Source organism: Leuresthes tenuis, unplaced genomic scaffold, assembly GCF_036924035.1.
Source record: "Leuresthes tenuis unplaced genomic scaffold, fLeuTen1.0.hap1 SCAF_10, whole genome shotgun sequence".
NCBI lineage: Eukaryota > Metazoa > Chordata > Actinopteri > Atheriniformes > Atherinopsidae > Leuresthes > Leuresthes tenuis.
Window position 1 is genome coordinate 29,554,511 of NW_027325364.1, and position 23,724 is coordinate 29,578,234.

The 23,724-nt window shown below is 38.1% G+C and overlaps 3 protein-coding genes across 3 annotated transcripts in view; 2 read left to right on the forward strand and 1 right to left on the reverse strand.

The window, feature by feature from the left end:
• The window catches only part of LOC140316871 (2-iminobutanoate/2-iminopropanoate deaminase-like), a 114,773-nt gene that overhangs the window by 76,876 nt on the left and 14,173 nt on the right, over positions 1-23,724 (reverse strand). The window lies entirely within an intron of this gene.
• LOC140315762 (lysosomal-associated transmembrane protein 4B-like) lies at positions 64-11,299 on the forward strand. Its single transcript, XM_072393348.1, has 7 exons — positions 64-299; positions 1,249-1,360; positions 3,085-3,158; positions 3,464-3,586; positions 3,771-3,869; positions 6,238-6,333; positions 10,084-11,299. The coding sequence occupies exons 1-7, from the start codon at positions 189-191 to the stop codon at positions 10,162-10,164; spliced, it is 696 nt and encodes a 231-aa protein (XP_072249449.1). The 5' UTR covers positions 64-188; the 3' UTR covers positions 10,165-11,299.
• On the forward strand, positions 14,913-23,546 carry LOC140315763 (matrilin-2-like). The gene is made up of 12 exons (XM_072393349.1): positions 14,913-15,062; positions 15,150-15,722; positions 15,817-15,939; positions 16,555-16,677; positions 17,364-17,486; positions 17,646-17,768; positions 18,385-18,507; positions 19,000-19,122; positions 20,202-20,612; positions 20,721-20,873; positions 21,193-21,285; positions 22,832-23,546. The coding sequence occupies exons 1-12, from the start codon at positions 14,936-14,938 to the stop codon at positions 22,879-22,881; spliced, it is 2,145 nt and encodes a 714-aa protein (XP_072249450.1). The 5' UTR covers positions 14,913-14,935; the 3' UTR covers positions 22,882-23,546.

Sequence of the window (23,724 nt, forward strand, 5' to 3'; positions counted from 1 at the left end):
GTCAAATATCGTCTACTCTGGCTTGACGCCCGCTGCTAAGCCGCTCAAGCAATAAGTAAACAACGGACAAGCCGGTGACAGCGGGTTTCTCTTCGTCATTTCTCGGTGACAGTCGACGCGTAGCGGACGTCGATCGGACAGCAACGTCTCTCTTTGTCTCTGAGTGCAAACGCCGAACCCGTGTCTAAATGTTCACAGACAAGATGATGATCTCCCCGTGGGACCGCTGGTATTCCACAAGCTGCTGCCTGTGCTACCATGTCCGCACAGGAACCATCATCCTGGGGGTCTGGTACATGGTGAGCACCGCCTATCTGTCTGTCACTGACGGCATCCATGTAGACGTCCAGGGACACCACCAGGGAGGCATAACCTCATCACAGGATGCATGTTATGGATCTGCAGGATTTTAAAGTGTAGTCTGTGGTATAGATACTTACTTTCAGACAAGGATGGCATAATTTTCTTTTACCTTATCCTGTAGACTTTAACTATTTTCTATTTTGCCTACTGTAAGGTGTTATGACTAAAATGGACTTGTAGATCCCATATGGGCTCTGTGTGTGTAAATGATAGTGTCTGTTTTAGGTTAGTCCAGCCTCAATCTACATAGATTTTTCATGATTATTCAAACTCCAGTTTTCAGACAGCATTATACAAAGTCTCTCATTATTACAAAGGTGATGGATTGGGCATACTCTGTGAAATTCTTGTTGGAAGATTGGACACATTTTTGTCGAATGCAGTAGTTTTGTCAGGCTAAATGTGCAGGACAGGGTTAACTTAACCATACACTACATGTGGAAAAATCCTGTCTCTGCTCTCTATGAATAAATTAGCAGCAGGCCTCTTCAGGTAGCAGGTTTTGTGTCAGACTGCCTATTGACTGTGGAGAATTTTCCATTGCATTCACCCTATCAGTGGGGACATATGAGTCATCTGCATAATGAACTACACTGGCCAGCGGAAAACAAAGACTTATGTGGAGCTTCACTGTAGACATGCAGTTCAACATTTATCTCCAGTGCAAGATTTAATCATTTTCTTCTGCTGGCTTAGAATATACACAACTAAAGTATCAAGAGGACCCACATCCGTTTTACTCTGCAGATAACTGATAAATAAATCCATTTCATGTTAGATGGTTTTGAGACCTTTATGTGCCATGTTCATGTGCTCTGAATTTCACCATCTGCCCAACTGTCCATATTGTTTTGTTTATTCTCCCTTATGTCCTCTGTCCCTAAGCTCATCAATGCAGTGGTGTTACTCATCCTGCTCACAGCGCTCAGTGATCCTGAGCAGTACCACCTGACCAGCGCTGAGTTGGCTAATGACCTAGATGTCATGGATGATGCCAGTAAGTAGCCCAGAAACCCAGTGCTTTTAAAACAAATATCCCATAGGTGATCTGCAGAGATGTATAATAGATTTTTAGAGAACATCACTATCAGTTCAATTATATTTATCCAAGTAAACATTTTGTTTACCTGATAATTTTGTAATGTTTCTGCTCTATCTGAAACTAAATCCACAACTCCATCCAAAACTCTTTACGAGTGGAACAACTTATTGTGTTACTAAAGTGGCCTCACATTTGTCTTGACCAAATTCAACACTTCAGTATAAATCAATCACCCAAAGCCGCAGACATAAGTAAGCCTAATGTCCATCTGTCCAGAGGATGTGGAAAGCTGTCTTAGCACACCAGGAGTTAATTGGAACAGTCTTGACTAGGGGTGGCCCACAACACATGGTGTTAGGAGTCTCTGATTAGGAATAACTGTAATGTAGGCTGAGCCACCCAGTTCTGTGCCGCCCCTTCATTAGAAACACAAAAGAGGGAAGAGGAACACACTGTGATGTGTTTATTAGATTTAAACCGCTTTAAGTGTTAAGAACTGAAAAACAATAAGTTGTGGTGATTGATGTGACTTTTCTCATTCCACATAACAATACATCTTATACTTATTTAAAACTTGTTGTTCCAGCCCTGTTATTTGGCTGGAACTTTTCTTTGTTTCACTGGCTCTAAAGATTGTTTTGAAAAAGTTTGTTGGCCATTCATCATAGAGCTAAAGAGACTACGAGGCAGTGGGCAATGCTTTGCTTTTTCTCTTGTGTTAAATTGTTTAGCCAGTTTATTTTTTTTATATTGAAACAAAGAAACAAGCCGTTTCTCCCCAAATCATTATTTTAATTATTTTTCTAAACTATACTTTTTAGGAAAAATGTGAATGTATGTATCTGTGCTCAGTAGCTACACAGCAAGAGTTTGGTGCCAATTAGCTTAGTGTAATGTAGCTTAGCTAGCAAAAAACAAAACAAGCATAAGCAGTAGCTAACAGCTCGCTTGTATTTTTCCAAAATTCATACACATACATTAAAGATGAATTCATAATCGCTTGGAAATAGTTTAAACACATTTCTGTTTTCAGAACAAACACTGTATATATATATATATATATATATATATACATATATATATATAATGTTTTTCACGTTTTTTTCCCCCTTAATTTTGGCCCCAGAAATATTTGTACCTTGAGAAGTATCTCAGTCTTCTCATTAGCTTTTGAGCAATTTCGTCTTTGGTATTTGAATGAAGTGGAAAATATTTAGTCTTTTTATGAGCTAAAATGTGATTAATTCTGTAACTCACAGCTACAAAATATTCTCTGTCCATTTTTAATAGAAATACGTGGCATATTAATGGTTCACAGGACAGAGATTTTTTTTCTTTCACTGAAGTCTTCTGCATATGTTTTGATTCAATCCCATTCTATCCTTATATAACAAAATGATTTGTTCGCTTCTGCCATGCTGAGTTTGGTCAGGTCAGGTTGACAGAGCAACCCACAAATGTGGGTGAAAATTCTGGTTGACAGATGCAGCATGTCATATTTTTTTCTGCACACAGTGTTCTACAAACAGACGAGCCAGGCTGTTTATGATGTTGTAAACATTTTTATAGAAATATTATTTTGAATTCACTGTGGTTCAACAAAATAGATCCCATAATAGATCAAATAAACAGCAACAGTTGGAATTTGTATTCTGACTTTATTTCTTTTGCTGCTCCAGACATGTGCATTGCCTCTGCAATCTCTCTACTGATGATACTCATATGTGGGATGGCCACATACGGTGCTTACAAGGTAAACAAAATGTTTTTTTGTGCTATTCATACTTGCACTGAGAGATGCCTGAAGCTTTGTCTCCCACAACATAAAAGGTTCCCAAATTGTTTAAAACAATTGCGATGCTGCTTCTATATTACTGTACAAATTTTCCAAATTTCTTTTCTTTTCCAACTCTCTCTTTTATCAACACACTGTAATCTACCTGTGACCCTGTTTGAGTTCTGATTTATGTCCACAGTGTTCTTCAAATTCCAACTTGCTGTTCTACTGTTTTAATCTCAGCCTATCCTAAATACCTGAAATGAATGTCTTTGTTTTAGCTGCGTGCTGCCTGGATCATTCCCTTTTTCTGCTACCAAATATTTGACTTTGCTCTCAACACCCTGGTGGCTGTCAGCATTGTGGTTTACCCAAATACGATACAGGATTACCTGCAGCAACTGGTAAGAAACCTCCGGTGTTTTTGCCCTATAAAGTGAAATCAGTGACACCTTATCATGTAGTATTTCTCACATCAGTATGGATGTACAGCTACACTTGTCTTTATGGCCTAAGGAATGGTTTTCTTTTAACCTCACATGAAATCCCTGCTGTTAATTGACTGCTGTTTTTCTGACCCATGTGTAGCCTGATAATTTCCCCTACAAAGAGGAGGTTGCTGCTCTCAGTAATGTGTGCTTGGTACTCATCGTGTTGCTCTTCATCGGCTGTATTCTTGGCTTCAAGGTAACATTTTCATACTTTAATTCAGATATTTTTGGAACATGGTTAGCTGCTCTTGGAATTCTTTCCAGGATGGCCAGAATCATCTTTGGAATGCCATAAGTTTTTGGACAACATAACAATATTATGTAATCTTGTGACACAGACTGGTGTTTTTTATGTAACACCATCTTCAGATGTGACATCGTCACTAAAAATAGAAAAGGCGAACCTAGATTTGCTGCCAACGAGGGATGAACAGATGTTAAAAATGATAACTTGCCCAATAGCCAATACTGACTCTTTTTGTCATCTATTTTCTCCTAAATGCTAGAGAAACAATGAAATATGCATTATAAAATTATTTCAGATCTTCGCCACGTTATCTTTAAATTAGCACAAATAAAAACATTTATCACCTCTCACATCAAGAGTTTTTAGCGTGTTAAGTCATTACCAACTCAACGACTTTTCAGTGCTTATGTAAAAATATCACTGTCAGCCACTGTCTTTGGCTGATCCTGAGTAATCCTATTATTTGACAGGCTTGTGGCAGTTTTTTTGGAGGAATGCAGACTCATCTGAACTGAACTATGCCATGCATAGTATGTGTATTTGGAGTGAAAAGATTATTTGTCCAGGTGTGTCCTGGTGATTTGTGTAAAACCTCTTTACAGTCTCATGATCGCTTGTGGCAAATACAGGACCAACACGCAGCTAGTAGGGGCTTGAATGAAGATGCAGCATCAAAAACCTATACATTTAATGACATTCCCACCAGACCTGGCTTAGTGACAATAACTTTATTTTTGTTTCACTTCTCAAAAGCAATTAGAAAAATGCTTAACAAAGCAATGCAAGTGTTGAATGCCTAAACACAATAAGACATTTTACCAAATTAAGAAAGTAAGATAAACACTTGACAGTCTCAGCATGCTGAGGTATTTTACACATTCACATACCACATACCTTTGTTCATCTCTTTGGTCTTATATTGTATGTCCACAGAAAATCCACTCAGCAAGTCAAATATATTGTTTTGGTTATGATGCAATTCTGCTATCTATGAAAAAGATTTGTGTTCTGTTATGGGTATCAATGTGTGTAAGATTACAATCTGATAGAAAAGCGAGTTTTTAGACTGGAAATCCAGTGTCATTCCTTGAAGAAGTATTTTTTTACTCCGCAAGTGATGTCTGAATCATTTGTACATGATAAAAAAAAATGACTTTGCAAAAATCAGCATTATTGTTCACATATTGAGTATTCTTTGCAGTGGACTGAGGGGTAAATTGAGCAACCTCCATCCCAGCAAACATATCTCTACACATTCCTATAGTGGCAATTCATACAACAGAGCTGTGAGGGCATTAAATAAGCCTCTTAACTGGGTTATGATAGTAAGAAAGTTAGAGAGCTCAGACTAGCTTTGGATCTTCAAACAGATGGATTGATGTAGCAGATGGTGTTGTGTTTGGCGGAGGCATTCTGTCCAGTAGCAAGCTGCCTGCTGAGAGCCAGATGATTTCTAGATATCAGAGAACAACAGCAGCTTGTTTTTCATGATTATAATTGTTGTACAACCCTTACAGAGAACTTGTAAACTCTGTTTACAACACTCTGTTCACAAGATCAGAGATTCAGCAAGACTGAGAGGTTCTCTGAATAACAGAATTTCATGAGTATTTCATGTTCTGTGGGTCATGATGTTCGTGTAAGCGTGATGCAATCTGCGTCTATCTGGATGCAGAAAACACACTCGCAATGGCCCAATTAGATTTTGGAGCCTTAGCATTTCCCCTACATTTCCCCTCGGCACATAGTTTATTGTAAGATGGTTGTCTTAGAACTGAAATGCTGCTTAAACACTTGACCCTAAATATAACACAGGTCTACAGCTTTGCTTCCAGCTTTGTGAGGCAGCTTTGGTACTGCGATGCTCAGAAATAAAAGCTGTGTGTTTGCAGGCTAGAATTCTATTGTTTAGTGTTTCAATTGTGTTAGCAATTTTTGCCATCTTAGTTCAGAGTGATTGAAAGATACTTAGTTCAAAATGCAAATATTCAGTGGAGGTTGATGGAAATGCCATTCATTTTGTAGTTAATAATGCATGAAAACTTTTTTTACCTGATGATGGGAATGAAAGACATAAATGTTGCCATAAAGTTTCATACTAGACGTTACAAGAATTGTTGAGATATGAGAAATTTATAAACTCAACTACTCCTCCGTCCACAGTTGTGCTGCGAAGCTATCATCATATTAAGAAAAATTCGACTGCAAAGAATCATTGACTACCATTTATCATTTACCATTACCTTAAGAGTAATATTGTTGTTCTGCAGTTCAAGCCTGTAATGTGTGTTTTTGTTCTCTTTTTATCTGGCACCAGGCATATCTGATAGCATGTGTGTGGAACTGCTACAGATATGTGAGTGGAAGGGGTGGTTCTGAAATCTTGCTCTACGTTACGACCAATGACACCACGGTAAGTTTACCATTTGTTTTGCAAATGTGAGTTCATAGTTTTGAATCTATGTTTAAAGGATAAGGTTACACACAAAAAAGAATTTTCTGCTAACAGATTTTCTGATGTCTGACAACCTCGGTGAACGCTAATCATATTTTCCAATGAGCTGTCACATACATCTGTGGGCAAGGCTAAAGGTCTTCTGAGTGCTCTCGGATCAACACTAATATTGCTGGAATTCCTCATGTGCAGTATATAGCTGTACAAATACTTTTATTAACATAAACTCAAAAAGAATGATTTCAAAAACAGATTATGATATGTGGCAAACAAACAAATAAGTTAGCATGTTTTAAGGAAATATATAGAACTTTAGGAATAAACTGTATACCTGTCAATGTGTACAGTATGTTTAAATGTTTACACTCATATTGTTGCTATACCTAGTCTTCTTAGTCTCTTTATGTCTACATCATCATCTCAGAATCCAACATAAAACAGTATCCGATCTCGATCAGCTCCTTTGTCCACTGTCCAAAGTCAACAAAACAGCCCACAATTGTGGAAAAATGATTTCCTGATTCAATCCAGACCACTTGTCACGCTTCTATCATCTGCGTAGGTTTTCTCTGTTCAGGCCAGTCTGGCAACTGTAAAGTCATCATGTTGAAGGGGGGAAGGAAATATAAAGCTGGGCTGTCGTAGCAGGCAGTTTTACGGAGGCCACAGTAGCATGGATGGATGAACAGACTCGGATGGAGAGATGAGGCTCCATGCTGGCAAAGCCATTAGAATGGTGGCTGAGACTCAGCGCTCATACAGTATGTGAGCTCTGTCTAAGTGTTTCTGGGCCTCCCGTTGGTGTCCCCACACACCAACGGGACCTGCTACCCACACACCAATTATAATCACTTATACTCTTACAGAAGGGAGAAGAAAAATGAGGCTGTAGAAACACTAATGATCTGTTTTGACTATCGGCACAGAAACGCATAAGGAGTTGTCAGTAGCTGGCTCCATGAGGACTGATATTTGACCTTGAAATATACTGGGTTTCACAGGTATTTTGACGAACATGTACTCCCAGTCTGCAGCTTAAGACTCCTCTGAGTGCGCCTTTCTATGCAATTTGAAACAACGCTCCACATCTTAGTACATTGTGTGGTTTTATGTGACGTTTTGGGCTTTTTAGCAACTGAGACATCCACAGACTCCTGATATTTAAAACACCTGAGCTGTAAATAGACTAACAGGAGGCCCCTCTCCAGCTACATGAGCAAAAAAAGTGTCAGAAAGACGGGAACCTTGCCTTTCGTATCTTAACATCGGCCTCACCCCGACAGGTATGCTTTTTCAGTTGGGGCCAGGCATACTCAATTAGAGCTCCCCACAGACTCCGGGCAGGTTTGTTGCTTTTAGTTACAATATTAATCAGGTCAAAAGTGCACTAATGTAGTCCATATGAGACAAATTCCTTAACATACAGAAAAGTCATTCACACCCACACGGATACTTATTTGGCTGTAGAGGAGCAATAAGTAACCCTTGAAATGCGTCAGAGAAGGAAATGAGAGACATTTGTCTTTATGAAGTTGACATGGATGACGACTCTTGCAAAGCCACTCTCCCTTTAGGTAATATTTCTATGCTCCTCTGGTGCAGTTGCAGATTGTGGATTTGTCTGCTGAAATTAGATGATGCTTGTCACCAGCAGATATTATCAGCCGTATCCATCTACCTTCCTGCAAACATTTCTACCTGGATCTTCTGTGCTGGCTCTGTTATTGTTTGTTTATCATCAACACACATTTTTCATTTTTGAATGCTTCAAAGCACACAACATTTAGATAGAAGATAGGGTCGGGTAACACTGAAATAGATTTGTGATCGTTATATCTTTTTCTTTCCTGTTAAGAATTTTCATACAAAGGTCAATGATATCAGTATCACTAACTTATTGTTACAAAGATATATATGTATGTATAGAATGTTATTTACAACCCCAAAATGTTGGTTCCTACATTGGGTTGCGCAGATAGAAAATATTCACTGATGTGTCCGCAGAGACTCACTCATGCAGTTCAGAGAATGTGATTGCAAGTTATCCACTGTGGCCATGATTTAAAGGTGTTGATGTAACCTGTCCCATGTGCTGGTTGTCTGAAGGCTATTGAAGTGATAGTGATTTATTTTTTCAGTCTATCAGGCAGAAAGACTTTATAAGGCTGGCCCTGCTATTGTGGTCCAGCAAAAACGAGAAAGGACAATAGGCTGTGTTTTTGTATAGGTTCTCAAAAATGAAGCGTATGACATTTTTCTTAAAAAACAGCAAGATTTATTGTCACAGAAGCAGGACTGCAGCTGTGTCTATGCGCTGACACGCTCAGTGACTCATGGTTTAAAACACTGCACATACAGGTCGGGCACATGGTGTTTTATATGAAATCTGCTGAACCGTTCAGAGAGCTTGCATTTCTGCTTGCTGTGTTGTCAACAGCAAAACCAAAATGGGTGTTGAGTCACATCTGCAGTCTTCTCACTCCACATGAAATCAGATGGGTACTCTGCTGGTGAAAGGTCAAACTGAGAGGATGGTTAGACTTGCATTTTTGAAAGAAAAAGCTTGTAGAAACAATTTATCTAGTTCCTATGATAAGCAACATGTCACAGCACTAAGCGAAGACAGCTTTCCAGCCCAGATTAGGACTCCTGTGCTGCAGGTAGCCATTGAAATAAAGAAGACCTCACCACCTCACCCTACATTTCTTCAGTGCAAGTGAGGAATAATAGAAGATTAATCTTCTCTTATTCAGCTCAGTCTCACAGGGAAATGCTTCCACATGTCCTAAACACAGTGGCGTCCTCATTTTACAAATTTTATGAGCACTGTGATGCTTGTTGTTCCCAGAATTAAAATCAAATGCAGGCCAGGGACTACCTGCCAGAGCACCCAACCTTTTTTTTTTGGCAGGTAAAAATCTGAATAATTTAAGCTGGTCCACCCTTAGTTTGTAATTAAATTTTGTACACTTTAGTGCAGCTGAAATGATGTTGGGGCATGACATTTTGTGTAATGCTGTGAAAATGTCAAATTTGTTCAATGTTTTGTTTGAAGGAAATCTGATGACATCCTTTTTCAACTGTACTTGTGCCAAGGATGGAAGATTATTTGAAGCCTTTACATAGTCCAATCACTTCATATTACGATTTAGTCTGTAATTCTATTCTAAACACCTCCCTGAGATTTATAGAATAGAATTACAAAGTAGCTTGAAGGGAAGTTCTTTAATAAACTACAAATACATCAATGCTTTAATGACCTTACTTAAGTGTACAATTGCATTAAACCAAGTGAACTAAAAGAGAAAGACTTTTCTACAGTTCTGCACTCTAGGCTTGATAGCAGACCCCTTGCTGTGACTAGTAAGATGCATATGCTAATTGGTTAACCCCTGATGCTAACTTTTATCTAGACTTAACCTTAAAAAAACCTAAAGAATAACCCTAACCAAAAACAGTCTTATCTGAGCTAAGCTATCACATGGTATTCATACCTGGAAAATAGAAGCATGGAAGGATTAATTGTAAGCATGTTAGGATTTAGACAAAAAAACTGCTTTTATTGAATCCAAAGTTTAATTTGGTTCTTCATTTTGAATTTGCACAAACTTAGACGTACTCATACATTCAAAGTATTGTCATATAACTGCAATGTTGTTTACATATATTCCTTCTGTGTTTCCCCTCTTGGTCTTTTTTAATCCCCAGGTGCTGCTCCCACCGTACGACGACCATGTCAGTGTTCCTCCCAAACAGGCACCACCACCTTGCGCTGCTGCTACTGCATGAGCATAATCCCAGCATCCTGCTGAATAAATCCTGTTGTTAATAAGACCCCAGCAAAATTTTATGCACCACACTGCCTCTCCAGTGTACAGTATATTCATGGATATATTGTAGCTACACACATACTACACGCATGTATACACATGTACATGTGCAGAAGCATCCAGCACGCATATGCACACACCACCACCGTGACTTCTCATCCCTTCCTGTTATTACTGATTATCTCGTGTTTTTCCTTATATACAAATCTGTTCAGTCTCTCTTAGTGTAATTCCAGAAATGTGCATTTTTTGCATTTGATTCTGGGTGAAACAAAATATGAAAGCACTAGAATGTTTGATAGATGATCTATATTTTTATGAAATCCATTTGTGCTCTCTGTGTAATCTCTAATAGTATTATGTATTATGTGAGTCCCAGCCTCTACAGAAATGTTAATCTTATGCATAACTGCAACAATGAGGAGCTTGTTGGCCGCAGTAGTGAACTGTGATAGTATGAGTGAGTGTGTTACCTTTCTGTCTTGTCTCTGCTCATGATCAGGGTTAGATTGCCTTCATTCAAAACATTATCTCTACAGGAGGGCACTCTTTAAGCTTGTGTATGAAGTGTCACCTTGACTGAAAGTTTCCCAAAGAGAAGCATCTGCCTGTATTCTGACATGATCAAAGAGCAACCTAGTGTATATCAAACATATCACCTTCCTTTTACTGTTTTACTCAACAGAATTGTCTCATAAAAATCCAATGTTGAATTGTGCTGGCTGATTATTTGATAACTTTTAAATGTAACTGTGTGTTTCTACTGATTGACGGGAAATGTCTCAGGCTGCTATTTATCTATTATGACATAACTGATATGGAATCAGTTTCCTCTTTGAAGTCACTAAGAATGAGTTGCTTGAAGGAAACCTGAAGCTCAATAAATATGGACCTTGGTTGTGTTTTTTCAATTAGGCCAATGGGAGCTTTGTGGTCTGTACAAACATTACACAAGTCTGTTCCACCAGATGCAGTTATTGGCAAGGTGCTCCCCGGACACAAAATGTCCTGCAAGGACACAAAAGTCAAACTTGAAGACCACTGCTGTATGGAGAATGAAGATGTGACATTTATTTGTCTATTAAAATCAAATTTCACTGACAAATGTGGTGTGTGTGTGTGTTTCTGTAGATGAAGCATGTACAGCTTGTATGTTAAGAATTGAGTTCAGCCAAGTAACTTTTTATTTTTTTATTATTCTTATTATCAAGTACAAGTAAAAAATTAATACAGTTTCTTTTTCTGGCTGACTCTTTAGCTTAAATAAGATGTTCTCCTGGAAACTATTTGGTCACTGAGGTGAGAGGAGACAGTATAAATCTGTTCATTGTGTGGCAGGAAGATGCCCTCACAGGGGTTGGAATTGTGATGGTTGTACTTACCAAGTCTTTCCATAAACTGCTGCTCAGCAGAGGATGTGGAAAGTTAATCCACTGCCCCATTTTTTTAAATTGCAATCACCTCTATCACAATAGTGATGACCTATGAGAATGTTTGAATTTAAAAACTGCTAATAAGAGATACATCCATTAACCGATTTATCCCATTTATACACAAAACTTTAATCATAATGTTTGAGTGGCTTTAAACCTAAGCAATGATATCTGAATGTGTATGAAACACTCATACTGTTATTGTTTTACCAGCAGACTGAGCAGAACAAGAGGCGTCTCCAAAGTTAGAGTCAGAGGGGGTGTAAACAGAGAAACCGAGTAGATGGAGTAAGGGGCTGAGCAGTTCAAAAAGACAGAGGGCTGGGGCATTGGTGTGTTTACACTGTGAAGCAACTAGACTGACAGATTTTTACCACTGATGGTCCTCTCTTGATCCAGTGGTGGGATTTCTCAAGAAACTTTTTTAGTTTTGACAACAAGGTGAGTAGATTTTTGATCAATGCCTTTAAATGCTGGAACTCAAAGTTAAATGCATATGAGCCAGGTCTAATTAATGTCTCATTAAGAACTAATATCATTTTTTGTTTGGCTTGTCGGTCACCTGTTGAGTACTCACTTAAATATGAGGTCTGGAAACAGCTTGTGTTTTTTCACCTACTCCAGAACAGGGAATGTATAAAACACAGACCAAATCCCATAAAAGCTGTTCCGTACATGCTGTTTTTGTGTTTCATCGTAAAGATACAATCTTGGCTACTTGGTTACTTTGTAATGATGCAGCATTGCATCATACTATATTTGAATGAAAACGTAAAATAGATTTTGATAAGAAGTGCATTATACTAAGTCTTTATAATGATAAATACATCATCTGCTGAAGCATGCCAGCGAAATGTTAATTTGTGTAAAGCAAGGACACCGTTGTAAAATATTATTTATTATTATGGCAGAAAAAGTCAAGAAGAATAGCAGCTTAAGATAATGATGTGAAGATTTTGGCAAAGAGATGTCAAGCATATGTGAGTTCAGAGGTCAACCACTCAGTGTGAGATGCCACATGGATATGTGACCCCAGCAGGTCCCAGGTCAGCAGCTACCATATACATGTCTACGTGGGGCTGTTCATCTGCCTGAGCTGTGAGCAGACTGAGCCCTGAACCAGTCTCATCCCTCTGAGAAAGCTTTTCAGAATTCAGTTTAGAAATCTCAAATTCATCAACTTCCTGTTTTGCCGAAGGAACATGATTATTACTTCATGACGAATACCATGTAACTCTGCCTGAATGTGGGTGTATTTGCAATTTCTACACTGATACCAGATCTTTAAGATGGCAGCAGAAGTTGCAGTCTGAATATGGATGGTAAAGGATGGCGCCCCTGGGAACTGGATAGGAAAACAGTCTGTGGTACCTTTCAGCCTCTCTTAAATCATTTTAAACCACCTGTGCAGCCAGACATCCAGAAGCTTATACCTATAAAGCTGTTTGACTCCATATGGTGACAGATGGGAAAACATGAATGTCATTAATAAGTCACACTTGTTCTATTTCTTAATCAAAATAAATCATTCAGAAATAATACCTAACAAAACATCCCTTTACAGTAAGTCTAATGTTTTAAAAAACAATTACACCATATACAGCAATCATTCATTAAAGATGCAAGTGTTGGAAACAGATTTGCAAGGTTTAATTTAATGAATAATGGATCAAGAAAAACTATACTTGTGGCCCATCCAGCACACACAGTGCCAAAATTTAAGTTACTGTAACTTGTGTTACAATTTTAACACTGCCCAACTCAAATATGAATAGAACAGCAAACAAAACCAACATTGATATTATAAACCATTTACAAGAGCATAAAATAAATGTATTGTCAACTATTGCAGCACTACGTAGTTCCCATGAGTCCTTGAAGCAGATTTTTAGTGGTTTATGGTATTTCCATTTGTCTTTCTTTGGAAGTCAGAACTTGGAACTGGGAAAGACGTCACACCTGAGTTATAATCTACTGTTTTTAACAGACAGTATACAAAATGACTGAAAATGCATTCAGTTGACCTATAAGAAAAAATGCTTATCACAAATTTTTTTTATTAGCATGCTATTAATTCAATGATTTTCATCAACAAGAATAATTTTCTCCTTTGTCACAGGACTATTGTTGGGCACATTTCTTTTTCTTCTTAGAGCTGCCAGGACTTCCTGATTCAAAGGTAGCTTGGGTGAAGCATTCAGACATAGGCCCCTTCAAAGGAAGGTGTTTGATAACTTGATACCAGTAAAACAATCAAAAATGTTGGCAAATGTAAGAGCAGCCAGCTCCACAATTAATAAAGTGATTAGACTGTTCATTCTTATTTGAATGAAATGTAAATATTCTGGTGTTGTTCAGTTTGAAGTACAAGTTAGTATTTATTACTTTATTACTTATCACTGGTGGTTTACTTTTACATGGAAATTATTCCCTTTGTCATTAGCTTCAGTGCTTGGTTTGTGATTATTTAAGATTTTAAGATTTAAGATCATTTTGACAGCCTCTCTCTCTTTGACCTGTGAGACTCTTCTCAGATCAGCCTCACTTTAGAAGTTATGTCCACAAATCCCTAACTGTGCCCTCCAACCCCTTCTACTCTAAGCAGTAAAATTGGATGTGGGCAGAGTTGGATGATCCAATTGAGGGTGCAGCCAGACATACTTCTGATACATGTGAGGCTGAGTTTATTCAACAGAACCGAAAATGATCTGATGTGATTATTCAATGCCCTCTGTTCTGGCTCTTTTAGAAGAGTTATAACGATGAGAATATTCATATTTATATGATTTCTGTTCCAAGATAGAAATGATATCAACATTAATATAATAAGACAGTGATGTGATATGTGATAAGACAGTGAGTTATGTGAAAAAGACAGGTAACCCTCTCTCAATACCAAAGTTTTTTTTAATGTATCATCATATTATGAAAAATGATCTGATCCTTGTCAGGGGCCTCTACTATGAAGCAGGGTAATTGGCTTTGCGAGGTAATGATTTTTAAGCATCAGATTGTATGTGATGTGCAGTAGATTAATGGTGTCAGTCTGACTCACAACAACATTGACTATTATCCAGTCATCTGTCATGTGTGTCACTTTTGTGTCAGTATTTTGTTTCTGGATAAAAACTTATCTAACATGTTTGTTTTTCCTTGTCTCCTGTCTCTCTGAACCTCTGCCCTATTCTCTTCCATGCAGGGTTGCCCTCTACTTACACTACATTACACTGTGAGTGTTCCTGTTGTATCAACTCTTGTCATAGTGCACCTCTGCTGCAGTTGGCATCTCTCATAAGAATGAGATCCCTGGCCCTCGGTCTCTTCTGCCTGTTGTGCTGTAATGCAGCGCAGCTGGACAGACGCCGTCCCAGACTCATCACAGCTAGAGGGACAAATGAGACAGCAATCCAAAACAATGCCGTGGGTCAGTGACTAGTTGGTGACCAGAATGCCTGTGTATATTTGCTATGTCAGTTTTCAAAACTGATTGTACACTTACTCTCGTTCGCAGAGAATCCTTGTAAAGCTACACCGCTGGATTTCGTCTTTGTCATAGACAGCTCCAGAAGCATCCGTCCCAAAGACTACGAAAAGGTCAAGACCTTTATCATCAACCTGCTGCAGTTCCTCGATGTTGGCCATGATGCAACACGCGTCGGCCTGCTCCAGTATGGGAGCGTGGTTCAGCCTGAGTTCTCCCTCAACACCTACACCACCAGAGCTGAAGTGGAGCAAGCTGTGAGGAATATGGAGCACCTCGCCACAGGAACCATGACAGGTCTGGCCATCCAGTACACCATGGAGACATCCTTTACCGAGGAACAGGGAGCCCGACCAACGAACATGCACATTCCACGAATCACTATGATTGTGACTGATGGGAGACCTCAGGACACTGTGGAGGAGGTTGCAGCACAAGCGAGGGAGGCTGGTATCCAAATCTTTGCCATTGGTGTGGGCCGGGTGGATATGAACACTTTGAAGGCCATAGGGAGCAAGCCACACTCTGAACATGTTCACCTGGTGGCCAACTTTAGCCAAATAGACACCCTGATCTCTGTGTTCCAGTCCAAACTGTGTGGAGGTGACGATTATTTTCATGATACTTTTCAGAGCGTGTGTTTTTGCAAACTTGTGCTTGAGTATTTGCAAATGGTCCTTGTTCCTGCATGCCTTAGGTTCAGAGATGTGTGACGTGGTGGACCATCAGTGCCAACACATCTGTGTGAGCAGCCCTGCCTCATACAGGTGCAAGTGCAGGAAAGGCTTCATCCTCAATCCTGATGCCAAGACATGTAAAGGTGAAAAACTTTTTTAAAAAAATCTGGTGACATGTCTTTAACAGCTACAGTCTCACTCTCATGTGTCAAATAAAACTGCAAATCACACTTTTAAATGAGTAATGTGTGTCAAAGGATACCCTACAGATCATCTTTTGTTACTCTTAAACTGATATAGCCAATATTTCAATATCACAGACAAATTTAGCTTTTGATTATGGATGCACAAAAACAATCACGTGTGGGATATTTTGACATCTCTCAGGTCATTGTTTTAGATTTTTATCTCTTTAGTTTTCATTGTTACTGTCTTGTTGCACCTGCTTTCAGGGAAAAAGGCTGTCATTATCACTATCAGACAGACATAATAACTCATAAAATTCTGCCACTAATGACTAAAATTCCCCCCCAGGAGTTGATAGAGATCAATTAGAATGAAAGGGAGAGAGAATTTTAGATACAAAATCAGCTAAAAATAAACTTGTATCTGCATTAGTTTATTGTTTACTCGGAAGAGAAAATGTGATAAACAATCTAATTTTCCTTCTCCGATGTGGCCCCACACAATTAGTTGCTGTGGGTGTTTGGCTGTAATCTGAACTGTAGATGATTTTTCTCCATGTTTTTCCTCTGCAGCTGAGGACACATGTGCTGTGGTGGATCATAGCTGTGAACACATCTGTGCTAACCTACCTGATGGCTACGAGTGTCGCTGCCGTCCAGGATATGAACTCACCATAGACCTGAAGACATGCAACAGTAATATTTTTAGAATCATCATCTTTCTTCTGTGGTTAATGGTACAGGTCAATATCCCTGCCTTAATCAGGACAGGACAGTGTCACAATGCTCAAAGGGAATTTGTGTAATGTAATCACCTTAAATGCTAAGTACAAAAACAATTAATATGTGATAATATTCGTAATGATAATAATTCAAACTTTTTTTTTTCTTGAATGATAGACTTGATAAGCTTCACGTGGTTACTACAAAAATAGGTTGTGCAAATGTGTAACTTTTATGGTCCTCCAGCTGAAATGACAGCCAGCATCCCTCCTACCAGTGATGTCTTGTCCTCCCACAATTGGAAAAGGCCCCTTTTTGGTCCCCTGGCGGATGATAGCAGAAAGTGTGGGAGATTTCCTGAAGGAAGTGTGGTATTGCAATCATCAGAGCAGCTGCTGAAACGTAGAGTTGATTCCAGGCTCTCATAGTATTGCCAAATCAAAACAAGAAAAGTTGTCTAATATTACTTGGCTTCTCAGCCAAATTGATTATGAGAAACAGAATTGTAGATTTCCAGATGAACAAGTTGCATTCTATGATTTGTTGTTTTGATTTGAATGGCAGAATTTTACATAAAATGGTGATACATATAGCTATAACAGCAGTTGCAGCTCTGGTAGTGTAGGTAAAAACATTAATAAGATAGTCATTCTGTTCAGAAATAGACTACTGTGACCTGGGAAACCACGGCTGTGAGCATAACTGTGTCAGCGTTCCAGAGTCCTACATCTGCAAATGTAAGAAGGACTACGTCCTCAATCTGGATGGCAAGACCTGCAGTAGTAAGAGCTTTTTATCATTTTGTAATCTGGTGAAAAAACTGAATACACAATTTATCCATTTTTAAACACCCCAACCAACAGATTAAGATAATATGAAAAAAAGAAAAATTAGGCAAAATGTAACAATTTTCCCTCTCATTTCTGTTTTTTCCGTCCCAGAGATTGATCGCTGTGCTGATGGCAGCCATGGATGTGAACAAGAGTTTATGAACACAGAAAACTCCTGTGTGTGTAAATGTAGAAAAGGCTATACACTTAGACCAGATGGAAAAACCTGCAAAAGTAAAAATCTGCTTCTTTTTCATCCTTGTTATTCAAAAGATGGTTTTAGATTGTCTTTACACTTTCTGAGCATGAAAACAGCAACATGACACTCACTGACATGTATTATGGTGTATACATTCAGAAGAGTTGTCAAATATTGTAGTATACAACTTCGACTGTGGAAGAAGAGACATAATTAGCCACAAAACTCTTTGAAAACCTACTTAAAATGTTCTTACAAGATATGGAGGCTGCAAAATTGATATCTGGGACATATTTTTTGTACCTGGGATTTGATTAGTTTTTAATTCTTTGTGGTCTTTGATAGATCTAAATTAGATGAAGAGTAGAGGGCATGCATCCTTTGGCATGCATTATAAATGTGCTCAGTTTTAAATAACTTGAGAGAACTTCTTTTGGAATCTTGAAGACATTTCACCTCTCAGCCAAAAGGCTTCTTCAGTTCTGAACCATGAACTGAAGAAGCCTTTTGTTGCCTTTATTCAAGCTCTTATGAATCCTGAGTGTAAAGATATTTCTGATGCACAAATGATGCTCAAAAGTGTCAGCAGTTTTTTGTTTTTCAATTACTTCTCAGTTTTTTGAGTGCAGATACATGGTCTCTCTCCTGCAGAGATTGATCACTGTGCTGATGGTACTCATGGCTGTGAACAGGAGTTTATGAACAAAGAGGACAGCTGTGTGTGTAAATGCAGAAAAGGCTACACACTCAGACCAGATGGGAAAACATGCAAAAGTGAGTGTTTTCTCCCATTACCATTATCTGATAATGTTTTCTTCATGATCTATGAGTAAGGCGACACTTCTTTAACAGTGATGTTTTAGAAATCCCAAAGTGGCTTACAATATAAATTCATATCAGCCCTAACATCATTTAGCTCTATGAGGTTTCATTCATTTTTACATCTGAACATTTTTACAAACATGTACAGAATAATAAAGAAATATACAAACACTGAGATCAATGCTGGTCAGTCTACTTAATGAGAGAAAAGATGGCATTTTAAAGAAATAAATGCCATTTTGCATTGATTGGAATAATGACATGTCCCACAAAAATTAAGTAACCCCCCAATCAAATAAGTAAAGTAAAATAATTTAGTAAATTCCAAAAACATGCAAAAGTAATATTCACCTGTCACCAAATATTAGCTGTAAGTATTTGATCACTGCTAGTCACGATGGTTTAAAATTGAGCAGCATTGAGTAAATTATTACCCTCTTGCAGAGACAGACCACTGTGCTGGTGGGAAACATGGCTGTGAGCAGGGGTTCATGAATACAGAAGATTCTTGTGTGTGTAAATGCAGAGACGGATACACACTGCGACCTGATGGAAAGACATGCCAGAGTGAGTCCAGTCTTACTCATTTGAAGGAATATTTTTCACAGTGAGCATGAATAAAATTATACATGGTGCTCAAACATAATAATTAAGAGATAAAGAGATCCAACAGAGCATGAGAAGAAATACAACAGTAAATAAGTAAACAGTGTAAATGTTTAGGTCCCTTTGATTTTCATTTTATTTTCAGGTTATTAATGACTGTTAAAATCAGAATGGATGATGCATCAGTGTGTCAGTACCACTGACTCCTCCATCTGTAAACGTTTTGAGGGATTCATGCTGACTGAAGATAGAAAGAGCTGCAAAAGTATGAACATAAATGTCTTTAATAGTTTCCAGAGAAGTTGAAAAAATGTTCAAAATGCAGTAAAAACATAAACCTGTAAATTGGTCATTTTTAGTGTCTTTATTAGCAACAAACATCGTATTTATAAATAATAATCTTTAACTTGATTTCAACAACACATTCTAAAAAAGTTGGGAAAGGCAAAATATTTTATAGGCCTCTTCAGGATCGGGATAATAGCTGGTAACAGGTGAAGGTGTCAGGACTGGATATAAAAGGAGCATTCACAAAAATGTTATACTTCCAAAGCAAAAATGGATTGTTGCTCATCATTAATTAAGCACCAAACTCTGACAGAGAATCAGCACACAGCTGAAAAAAATGTGATTATATTAAACAAATAGATAAAATTTCTTAATAGTATTGGAAAGAACTTTGGTCACAACCAGACCTCATTCTGCAGGACTTCAACGTAGCTTCCTGGAAACAGAGCGTGTGTGCTTGACTGACCTGCCAGCAGTCCAACTCCAACAATTAGTATCTGCTGTCCTTAAATGGTGAACAAGTGTAAATGAAAGAAAGGGTTAACCTCTGCTGGCATCAGTTTCTATTTGTGTTTATATTTTCAATTAGAAATTGAAAGTAATTTCCTGACAAACTAAAAAAATTCCAGATCTAAGTTTTTGTTACAATTTGATTTTCTATTAAAGGTAATGGGGTCCATAGAACCTCTGCTAGAGAATGCAAGGAAATAAAATCAAAATAAAAAGTTTTTTACTCTCTTGCTTCTTTGCAGAATCAGAATGTCATGATGGAGTCATGGATTTAGTTTTCGTGATCGATGGCTCCAAGAGTCTGGGCCCTGCCAACTTTGAGCTGGTCAAGCAGTTAGTAAACAGCATTGTGGACTCTCTGGACATTTCCAGGACAGGCACACATGTAGGCCTTATTCAGTACTCCACCAAGGTCCGCACAGAGTTCACCTTGGGTCAGTACGTCACAGCACAAGACATCAAGCAGGCTGTGAACCGGATGCAGTACATGGGGAGGGGCTCCATGACAGGCTCAGCCCTACAGCACATGTTCGAGCACAGCTTTTCAGCCAAAGAGGGTGCCAGGCCAGGCATTCCAAGAGTCAGCATTGTGTTCACTGATGGAAGATCACAAGATGATGTTTCCGAATGGGCTAATAAAGCAAAAAATTCTGGTACACGTAATATATATTCTGGCTTGACCTCCATATTTCAATTTAAAATCAGAGCATCTCTTTTTGATAGTAGTTTCATACCATTTGTCTGTTTTCTGTCCATTTCAGGGGTCACGATATATGCCTTGGGGGTCGGCAAGGCCATTGAACAGGAGTTGAGAGAAATAGCGTCAGAGCCTGATGAGATGCACCTGTATTATGCTGAGGATTTTGAGAAAATGGGAGAAATTGCAATGAAGCTCAAGTCCAGGATGTGTAAAGGTACCCCACACAAGGCTGAGGTGTTGTTGATGAAAATTTAAAAAAAAGAAAGAAAGAGCACTATCAGCACCATGTTCAGTGTTATTTAGGTGAGTTTCCAAAGTAGCATTTTCTTGACAAAGCTTGGTCAAATTTGATTCAATAATGGTCCATTACTGCCACCTGCTGCCTCCACAATAACCACAGTCTGAAGATGAAGAGGACCCATTTATGCAGAAATGCATTCTGTTTTAATTCTGCTCTGACAATGTCAGAGAGATTCCATGTACTTCACAACCTACAATCCAGAAGAACTAATCTATTTTTTTCTTTCCCACAGATAAATCAGCTGATGAAAATATGTGCCAGTGTGAGAATGTGTTAATGTTTCAGAACCAAGTCACAGAGAAGTTGAAGAGCCTGGTTCAGAATAATATCCTTTCGTGCTGACTGTACAGCGTTACACCGTGTCAGTGCTTTCACATTGTCCTCCACAGACCAAACTACAACTCCGTGCTTACCTAAAGTTTTAAGAGAAACTTTAGGTAACTGAATCATACTGTTTACTTCATTAATACTTTATTTACCCCTGAATGTAGAATAATTTGCTGCACTACAAATTATTGCTGTAAATATAGTATTGTTATAGACAGATAATAAAATGAATTGAATTAAAAAAATAGATAAAGGTATCAAAATTGTGGAAAGCTGAAGTGTAGCAGAGAGATTAAGGTGTCGGATTGGTGGATTGGTTAGTGACATAATTGAGTATAAGAATTAAAATCAAATGTTTATTCATGTCCAAAGGTAAATAATATTGCTTATATTTTATATGTTATAGAAGATAAACAAGTAAACTAAAATAGAAAGCAACTGACAAACCTTTGTAAAGTTAAAGTGTAGCAGTGAGGGAGGTGTGATTAAAGCCTTGATAGATCACTATGAGTGAATTGGCATGTTTTTTAACCTCGCCAAGAACTTGTGACTGATGGTTACAAACAGGTAAATAGTTTAACTCTCTGGTAGAGAACATTAACAGAAACCTAAAGCCAACAGTTAAACCTCTGGTGTGCAGAGATGCTCCTTCTCAGTGACATCCATTCAGGATAACACCATCTGTTGTTAACAAGAACTGCAGACTCTCCTTCATTACTGTTAACTCTCTGTCTGCAGTCTCTATCTGCATGACTAGTCTGAAAGCGGTGTTGGGAGGGGTCAGAGTAATTAATGCATCTATTTCTCAGTAAAACTAATCACATAGCCTTCCCAAAATTCCAGCTGCATCCTTGTCAGAGCTCCAAGCTCTTCCATCTTATCTGCCCGTCATCTCATATTTCCCATGATGGTTAAGAAAATAAATATCTTAGTTTTGTTCTTTTTCTGCATCCCAGACGTCTCTGCTTCAGCTTGTCTGGATACTGGGTTTCATTCCAGGCATTACCTGGGCTTTGAAAAGCTCAATCAGCTGCTTCTACATTCAAATAATTTTTCCTGTTGCCATGGTTATGCATCATAACAGATGTAAGATAATAGTTCATAAAGCCAGAATTAGCCCCAAAAAATGAGCATCTAAAACAATGAAGAAATTGTTTAAAAAAATCATTTTTCACACAAAAAAAGTTCTCAGGAAGATCTAAAGAAAGGCACAACATGTCCAGAGCTACAAGTAAGGTGTCATTCCAGAAATGTGTCCCAGAGAGAGGCTGAGACTTTCAAAAGTAAGAATTTGCCACTCTGTGGTGACAGGGAATGCAACAATGTAATAATTTAAAGAATAATATTTCTCAAACAAGCATTGTCATTTTTATTCAAGGTTAACATGTAAGTTTGAATTGGAAAAAAACAAATGAATATCAAAGCAGGCTAGTGATATGTTCCAGAGATAATACTCGAGCTGTTGGGCTGTATGATGTTTTGGACATGATAAGGTTATGCTCTAATTTGAATGTATTTGTTATAAGATTCTTTAACATGCATACTTGAAGCTATGTCAAAGAAGCTGGAGACTCTGGAGAATCAACTTGCGTAAAACGCTGACACTCATTCATCCCATCATGATAACCACAGAGCAAAATTGAGGAGGACTCATCTCTGAAGAAATGTACTAACTCTGTTTTAATACTGCTGTTTAGCCTATGCTGGAACGTAAGCAAATGCAACACTATTACAGGACTGTGTTCACATTTTTTTTTTGCTGTTGTTTGATGTTTGAGTGGTTCTTTTTTAGTCACATCATATCTTTACGCTTTCTTCTGCAGCAGGAGAATTAGCAGCACCCCACTACTTATCTTTGTGAACCAATCCTTTGTGATATTACAGTCGTGGATAGAAACATGCATATATTCACATTTTATTTAGCAGATCTTCTGAAAACCCTGTATAAATATATGATACATTTGGATGAAAACCCAGCAACTGCTACTGACAAACCCTTTTTCAACAATAGTACCTCAAAATCTAGATTTTACCACACATGAAGCTATGTTAGATTTAAAATGTTCAATAAGGGTCTTAAAGACTGCCATGGAATATTTCTAAATTTAGCATATTGAAACTAAGTACATCAAAGCTGAGACACCTACACTTTGATTATGATTTCAAGGAAAAGTCTTACTAAGACACTAAATAGTTGTATACATGTAATCAGTGGTGCCACAAAGTGTATTTGGTAAGAAATGTTCTCACATAAACAACTTTTTGTACAGTTTACTGACAAATAAACATTTTAAACTTCACAGTCTTTTAATGGTCTGCACATCATCCTCTGCATCTATTTGTTACAACTGAAAGAAATATTTAATTGGTTCAATCAGTATTTTAAGATTTAGAATTTTTGCTCAGATTCAAAAACAGAAAAAATCTAAAGATCTAC